The sequence below is a fragment of the Ursus arctos genome, unplaced genomic scaffold (genome assembly GCF_023065955.2).
Source record: "Ursus arctos isolate Adak ecotype North America unplaced genomic scaffold, UrsArc2.0 scaffold_4, whole genome shotgun sequence".
Taxonomy (NCBI): domain Eukaryota; kingdom Metazoa; phylum Chordata; class Mammalia; order Carnivora; family Ursidae; genus Ursus; species Ursus arctos.
In genome coordinates, this window is record NW_026623056.1 from 55,845,529 (window position 1) to 55,854,483 (window position 8,955).

At 37.9% G+C, this 8,955-nt stretch overlaps 1 protein-coding gene across 3 annotated transcripts in view; it reads right to left on the reverse strand.

Moving 5' to 3' along the window:
* Positions 1–8,189, reverse strand: part of EPHA3 (EPH receptor A3) — a 348,397-nt gene extending 340,208 nt beyond the window's left edge. Inside the window, exon 1 of one of the 3 annotated variants that reach the window (XM_044381195.3) lies at positions 7,873–8,189. In XM_044381195.3, the coding sequence (XP_044237130.1) occupies positions 7,873–7,960 (88 nt within the window). In that variant the 5' untranslated portion in view covers positions 7,961–8,189. Of the gene's footprint in view, positions 1–839; positions 1,004–7,872 lie in introns of those variants that run through there. The other 2 variants (XM_026490828.4, XM_044381192.3) reach the window with 2 other exon arrangements.
* Positions 8,190–8,955: the final 766 nt, after the last annotated feature.

Here is an 8,955-nt window from a genome sequence, read left to right on the forward strand (position 1 = left end):
CTTACTGATTAAATGAGGTCCAGTAAATAGTGAATGATAATGTAGGGGAAAAAATCTTCCTGGCCAGAGGAATTCTGTACAATTATTGTCGCAATGTTGGGCATGGCACCGAGGCCATATTTAGTCTCGCAATCCCCTGGATTCAACAATTCTATCTTTTATGAAAAATACTAAAGTTCCAACACAACCACGAGAACATCGGCATCATCCTACTACTAACCTACCTCGGTGGCAGCGCTCCCAGAAACTTTTTCTGGCCCATTCCAAGTTTACTCGCAAAATCGGAACAGGGAAAATCCTGTTTTAATAAAACGGTGCCAATCAAATATGGGGCTGCAGGAGAAAACAGCTTTCCGTTGTGCGCGGGGCGGGGGCAGTTTATGGGACATGGCCCTTATCGCTCTTACGAGGGGCCTAACAGGTGGCCTTAGTAGGTGGCTTTAAAGAAAACTGGGTGGCGGGGGGGGGGGGTGTCCTCATTTAAGTTTAGCAACTGAAGAACTGAAGGAAAGAAAATCTTCTGGAAGACCAAAAACTAGCCGAGAGGTCGGGTCAGACAGCAGCAAGCACGACAACTGGACGTCTCAGGCGCTCCCTTGCTTCCCAAAAGAGCGCCAGGCGGGTACAAGGCGCTTTCCCTACACTGCGGGGAGTCCGTTCTAGAAGCCTGCAGAACTGTATCCCCCTCCTCCACTTGTCAGGTGGTGGCTCCGTGAGCATGTATGGAGACCGCGCCATTTCCGGACGCCTGGCTGAAAAGGCTGGCTGAAAGTTATGGGGGGAGGGGCGGGGGCGACAAAGATCTCCGGTCACAGTCTCCCGTGAAAGTCAGGACGTACCTGGCCCATTCTAGGCGCTCGCGCTCCCTGGGCGGGCCCGCGCCCCAGGTGAGAAGAATCCAGGTGGTGAGGCGGTCGCCGCCTCTGCGAGCGCCAGCAGCTTCGCGGCAGCAGGCAGAGGGCGCACGTTTACCTCTCGCCCGCCCCGGTCTCCAGCCCGCGCTCGGTTTGGGTAACTTGGCGCCCTCGCGCAGCTCACGTCCACCCTCCGCGTGGCTGAGAGCGGCCGGCCCCGCCGCCGGGAGGAAGCCGGCAGCCGCGGGGGCTCCGCGTGCGCCAGCCGCCCGCCCGGCCTGCGGGAGGCCCGGGCAGTTGAGGTCGTTTGCGGCCGCCAGGAGCGGAGACGCTCGCGCACAAAGAACTACCCGCCTCCCGGAGGGCTGGGGCTGGGGCTGGGGGTCGAAGACCCGCAGTTGAGTTTTTCTGATTTGATCTTTAAGCCAATGCAGAGAGAAAAAGTCATGAATTGTTAGGAGACCCCGTTTTCCCTCCGCACCACTGAGCCTGGTTCTGCCGGCGAAATAGTTTGCAGTTTAGATGCCCTGGTGGTGGGTGTGGTGGCAGCGAGGAGCGCTTGCTCATCTCTCAGCTGCCACATTGCTGTCACTACCCGCGAAGCCCTGCTGCCTCCTAAAATTTCTCAGCGCACACTTCTGAAGTGTAATCAATGTTGTATCATCAAATGTGGGAGGCGTAAGGCGAAGAAAAAGAAACGCCGTCCTCCCTGTGGCCACCCCAGTCCCCACGGCTAGGATTATTCACAACAGTTTGTTTGTACAGTGCTGCCACTTGTTTTCCCCCTCCTTCCTCTCCTATTATTCTGACTTCACCATGTTGGTTTGGATTATGTGGATTTTCACCCTTTGCTTTGACTGGAACAGCAGGACATGGTTTAGAAAATGAAGGGAGGGAGGGGGCCGCACACTCAGGGCTTCCAGTTTAATAACATCACTCCAAGTTGGAGGCTTTATTTGCTGAACTGGTTTTGATTCCCTCCACCCTCCACATGCATTTGCCTAGGCATCCAAAGGGGGAAGCATTCTTTGGCGTACACTCTTAAGACTTTCCTGGATAAAATATTTTCTTCTGGGGAAAATCAAAAGTTGTATAAACTTTAGAGAAGAAACAAACAACGCACCCTCCCCCCCTTTTTTTTTCAGTGTGCAGGTTTTTAGGGTTTTAATAAAAATTGATTAGCCAGATGTTTTAGGTGATAAATATTTTCTTTTTAAGCAAAATATTTATATATTAACATTGGTTTTAGAAGCTTTGCACGTCTCTACTTCTCCATCTTTCTAATCAAATTTTTATTTTCACTTGCAAAGACATTTTTTTCTTTGTAATGGACCACCCTTTTTTTTATTTCAGAGAAAGCTGGTAGGAGGCAAAGCAAAACTTGCTGACTTTCAGACTTTTCCAAGAGAAAACCTCCTGCCAGATTTCAAGAACTACCTGATACTAGGCAGTTTGTAAGGGACCCAGAGAGTAAAATTAAAGGGAGCACGTGCTCCCACACCCTAATTCCCATCAGGAGTGTCTTCCTACCTTGATTTGTGGCTTGGAATCCTTTGCATTTTATAAAAGTCACAACATTACTTTTATTTCTAAAGTCATTAGGAAAGAATTGTCTAAGGTTTTCAATTTTCTGAGAAATTTCAAGTTCTACTTTTTGGTATACCTGGATGAATAATATAATGGATATTTCACACTACCAGCCATCCCTTTATTTGAACAATCTGTGGAAAGCTACTTGTCCACTTTGTAAGAGCCCTGCATTGACCCTCCCTGGTGATAAAATCCAGATCTCTGAAAACAGAACCCAAAAGGGGACACCTGTATCTGTTTTTCTAAATCTTTTATCAAACAGGAATTAAAAGAACAAGGTTTATTAAATGTTTTAAAGGAAAAGTGTGTATCTTAGAAAATAAAGTTGAGGATCTTGACAGAAAATGATTTGCAAATTTAGTGTTCTTCCAAGATATACATATTTCCCCTTACATCTAGTATTTATGCCAAACAAAATCATTGGGAATGACTAAAATTAAAGGTAACCCACATCACAGATTTTTTAGTAAGTAAATGTCTGTAAGAACTTATTGAGTTTTGATGATTTGTGGAAAGTTGTATTAATATTTTCTTGAAGATTTTATGACTTGGAAAATGTAACTCTCAAGAACAGTCCTTGCTCTTTCCATTTGCGTTGAAGTTAGTAAATCAAATATACTGTGGAAATATGTTTTGCCTTTAAAAATCCTTTGCATATGTAAGTGATTATTTGATATTTAAAAATTGCATATATTTTATTTCAGACAAATTCCAAAGCTTCAGAAACAATTTTAACATTTAGGGTACTTTATAAAGTTACTATGAGAAGCTAATAGAAGTGAGGGTGTTAAAAAACACACCAAAATTTGAATATTGACATGTGGATAATATATAAACACAATAAAGAATTTTACCAAAATTTTTCTTTAAGGATAATAAGTTTCTTAAGAGTCAAGGTGCAACTACTAAATTGTTTATATGAGCAAGGCGCAAAACATAATTATGTTCAATTAATTAAGAAACTTCACATGAAACTTCCTAAACTCACTAAACAATGTTTAAAAAAATGCCTTCAAGTTTTGATTGTTTACAGTATTTTGTTTAAAATTTTTACATTCATTTTAAGTGCTTTTCATTTTTGGTTCCAAATTCTAGCGTTTCATGGAAAAGACAACTTTATATAAAATGCAACCATGATGTAACACGTGGCAATGGTGCTTTATTATATGTAGTTTCCCTTTTATAGTTCCAGTTGTTTCTGAGTTATAAATATATCCAATTGACCTTAAATCTTAAAATAGGCAGAATAGTGGTATCAACTAGAATACCAACAATAAAAAAGTATAAAATTGAAAATTTGGTAGCTGGTTTGTATTTATAAATCTATTGTTATTACCAGAATATTTATTATTTAAAAGAATTTTTAATTGCTTATTTATGACAAGGACTAGAATTGTGTAATGGATGAAACGTAAGAGTGAGGAGAATGGATATTTTTCCCACTTGAATTATTATTATCAATATTTGTCGTTGGGAAAATATAGATTCAGAATGAATTAATTTCGTGATAGATTTTGAGAGGTTACAAGAAGTTTCTTTCCGGCACAATCAAAATATTATCGTAGCAATTCAGGTTGTCAGTAAAAGCTTAAACAAATTTGCTGATAATCCTGTTAATGACCTAGGTCAAGTGTTAACTGTTGTGGGTTATAAAATAGTGAAATTAAGGTTTCTCCTACCTCCAGGCAAATAGCATACTTATAACTTTTGGGGGGGGGGAGCTATTAGGGGAGCTATTAAATTACAAAAATGTATAATGCATTCAATTATTTAGTCTAGCGTGATGAAATGCTATTAAAAGCAAATGTAAACCCTCTTCAATAAAAAAAAACCATAAAGATATGACAGCTTAGTCTCCATAAATATTTCAATCACAATGTATTACTATTTGAGGATAAGTGTTTATATATGAAAAGTGGTGCCAATTTATAGTGATTTTTAAAAAGGGAATAATCCATTGTTCAAATGTTTGTCTCCAACATTTGCTTAATAGTCAAAGGGAAGCATACAGTGTTCATTGGCAAATTTTACTTTTAAGCTTTGAACAATCACATAGTCGCCTCTAGTACTTAGAAGATTTATGTTCAGTAAAATACATTTCATAGATACAATGTCCCAACCACTCCAATAAAAGTCTCCCAAAATAAGTAGTATATAAATATGCAGATTTAATTTTATTTACTTTTATTTTGATAACTCTGATTTCCAATGTAAAGAGCTCTATGGGTAACTTAATCTAATTTACAAATGCTTTTGGATAGAAAAATGATTCAGTGCTTATGTACTGATGAATAAGCAGTTCATTCTGCCTCAGACTCCTTCAAATGTAGAGAAGTATTTAAAGAGAGCACTTTATCCATTGCTAAAGAGATTGGTACTTCACTTTATAAAAATTTTTACCTCTTTGCAAAGTTATTTTTATTTGCCATTATTATCATCCACTTGGGATCAGAACAGGGAGCAAATATATGAACTTCTTAAATAACACGTAGTATAGAAATCCTACTTTGCCATGAGTAGTTGATTTCCCATTGGAAGTCTTTTATTGGTGTGTCATGTGAACAGAGACCTGATAAGATTTTAACAAAGTTCTATGCAGCTTTAATAAAGTTTCCATTTAAGTAGATAGGCCAATTGTTAAAGTGATCATTGAAATTATGAATAATCTATTATCATTGAGGAGGCCAGTGATAGAAAGTATCACCTGGAATCATTTTCTTGAAAGCATATTAGAAAGTTATTTGTAACTGGATTAATAAAAGGAAAGTTCAGGTGAAACTTTTACTAAGTTGTTTTTTAACTTTTTAATCATAGGCCCATGGCATTTTAAAATTGATATTTGACTATCAAATCTCAAATTTAAAAAAATCACACAAGGGAAAACAATTAGCTCAAAGACTTGGTTTTGTTCCCTTTTAATTCTATCATGCCTAACTTCATAATAGATTGTGAAACAAATTCTAATAAATTTTACTAGTAGATTTCTAGTAAATTTTCTTTGGCGTTGAAATACAATTTTTAGCATAGTATTTTAAATGCAACTTAGTATTTTATATCACAGTTCTCAAAATTAATATCAGAAAGTTATATTAATCAGGTTCATTTTATCATTATTACTTCCACGCAATATGTGAATTTTCAGAAGCATTTTACTTTCTATTCAAATGACATTGTTAGAAGAATTTCATGGAAATCTTGGCACATACTTGGATTTTTCACTTTTCATGTTGTTCAACTCAACTATTAAGACCTTAGCTGTTGCATTAATATTTAAAATTTCACTCAAATATTACTCAAGTTAAATCATTCATTTTAAATTTTGTTTCAAAACTTCCTTTCATGACCTCAGGAGGGAAAGGAGACACTACCCATAGGACATGATCTGGAAAGAATAATCCCATGAACAATGGATAAACTTTTATCCAAACAAATTAAATGTAATTGTGTCAGTTTTCTGCATATATTTCCTTTTCTATATACATCCCTGCCTGCATAATAATATATACATTATATACTGAAACATACACAAGGTGTGACTTAAAAGCAATTTACATTTGATTATTCCTGTTTCATTAAATTAATATTCAGTAATTTTATATAAGCATGAATAAGTTTCAAGGGTCTTTTTTTTTTCTCTTGCAGTTTACTGAAAGGTTATGTTTTCCACAAAAATACTGACTCTCCCAGCTCTATCCCTGTGCATTATTAATTCAGTAAAATCCATTATCTAAATAGTTTATAAATATTCCATATGGAGAAATACTATTTATCATAGCAATATGGGAATAATATTGCTAGACTTCTAGTTATTTTCAATTTCTTAATATCCTCAAAAAATAAGATTAAACACTAATTTTAGCTTACAGATATGTTATTTATTATACAAATGATTACTCTTGCCTTTCATTCAATGAAAATGATTGCCCATTACTTTCAAATAAAGATTTTAACTTAATTTGTAAAAAAAAAAAGTCACTTATAGGTGATCAGATGATTTCCTTGATGCTTATATATTAGAATTTTCACTTTCCCAGTTAAAAAAAAGACACAGAAAAATTTAATGAAATCTGCCAAATTGATAAAGGCAGTTACTAAGGAAAGAACAAAATTAAACTGCTCTATTAGCAGTGAAAGTAGGTCACCAAATATGAGAGGCAGTTTTTAGATTTAATTAAAAAGTTTCTAAATATTTTGAGTATTTGCTTGTCTTTTTAAAATAATGCATACAATATACAACAGTGTTGGCTTGCCAATATATTTTTAGTGACAAAATATATAATGAAGCATTTTCACATCTTGCTCAGTATTGCTAAATTGCAAAATAAATTTCTAAATGTTATTGTCATAAGTTCAAAATGATTAAGAGGAAATCAAAGTTATAAGTGTTGCTTTAAAGCAATCAATTATTTAGAGAACTTTGTCTTAAGAGTCAGTGATTGTATTCACAAATCATTAGGAGTAGATCACAAAAGGTATACATGAAAAAAGCAATATATCCATCAAATACACAATCTTATAGGAAACATTGGTGTCCTCGGTATTACATTTGCACTTTAATCCATTGAAAAGGGATGAATGCCCATTAGAAGGAAAATAAATAACCCAACATCAGGAAATGCCATTTGCTGCATATGGACATTCTTTCTTAATTTGCTATTCAGTTATTTACTATACCTACCCGGGAGCTTTTCACTTCTCATCAAATACATTCCCTTATTCATATATAAACCCTTAAACAAAGAGAATCCAACCTAAGCTTATTGTAATTCCTGCAAATATTACTTATGTTAATGTGGCATATGCTGCTCATTAGAACCTGTACCATAGAGCAAACCATCGCCTGGCGGGATACACATCACTTCAATACAGCAGTTGCAATATAAACACACACACACACACCACAACACACACACACACACACACACACACACACACCCCATCAGCTTCAACAAACTCTGATTTCCCTTTAGTCCATTCATAAATGCCAAGATCCTAAGTAGGAACAACCTGTCATTACCTTTAAGCATACTAAAGAATCTGGCGAGGAGGGTTTAATTTTCTTTTAAACTTCTCAGAGTACTATATGGTCATAATTAGAAATAAAATACTGCCGTGGCTATTTGGCAATTAACATCGTGGGTTATAAAACTGGAGGATTTTTCTTTCTTTCTTTCTGCTTAAAATTGGCAAACAAGGTAATTGCTTGAATTGGTATCAGATTAAAAACACATTTTAGGTTTAGGCAATCCAAAATTCTCTCTTAAAGTCTTTTAGAAGACAGCAGAAAATAAAAGCACATCTTTAGTTTACTCTCAGAAGTAACTGCTTTATTCTGAGGCACCTTAAAGACCTGAAAAGGTTTCAGTGAGAACGTGCTTTGAAGAGCGTTAGCCCTGCGGGGCAGGGCAGTTTGCTGTACCTGGCTTACCTTCATTGGAAGGTTGGAGAATCAGTTCCCCGAAGCAGTTGAGAACGGAGCAGCTGAGAAGGAGGAGGATGGAGAGGTGACAATCCATGTTGCTGGTGCAGAGGGCAGTGAGAGGAGCATATCTCCATGAAGCATGCCACTGATGTGAGGGGGAGCGCTCTGATTGCTGGAGAAGTTACCATGCTCCGCTCGCAGGCTGATGTCAAGTTTGACACTGGAGATAAGGAGGAGTCTGGCTGCCTTTCCTCGAACCTCGCTCAGAGACTTCCCTGGGTCCTAGTGCCGTCGGAAGCCAGCGCGGTAGAGGAACGAACAGCACGCGGAGACTCGGAGACTGGCGGACTGCTGGGAAACACAGAGCTGGGGAGCAAGGGGTGGGATTGGGGGGGGGGGTGCGCCGCCAATAGGCAGGAAATCCAGAAGTTGTGATGGGGCAGTGGTAGAGAGCAGTGGAAGGGAGGGAAAAACACCCGCTCTTTATTTTCATTGAAAAGCAGCTATTTTATTGTTTGCTATACATGCTCTGTAGGTTAATTCCCTGAAGAAACCAGAAACCCTGATAGGAGTGTCATATGGCACTGTGAGTGGAAAAGAAACTGAAATGCCAGAAGATGTTTGTATTATAAGAACAGGAGCCTTCCATTAAAAAAAAAAAATCAAAGATGATTGTATAAATTCAAAGGAAAATTAGGATTTTTCCTTTACTGTGTTCAGTAATCATAACTCTTATGAGTCCTTTGCGGTGCCAAAGGATACTAACACACACCCCAGATCAGAAAGTCTTTTCAGTTCTGTACTAAATGGTATCAGGGCTTTCAAATAGGTTTGGCACAGGAATTTCAGTGTACTTTAGTTTTCCAAACCTGGGAGTGACCTTCACCATGCTAAGGAACTGAACAAACCCAGCCCCAGGAATAGCTTTTTTCTGTGCCGTGGGTATAATACAGATCAAACCTGAAGCTCTTGACAGCGCATCACTACCCCTCTCCCTCACCATCTATGTTAAGATCTCTGGGTTCTATGAGATAAACATGGCATAATGCACAGCTCCCCATTCAGCTTTTCAGCCACTTCCAATCTGAT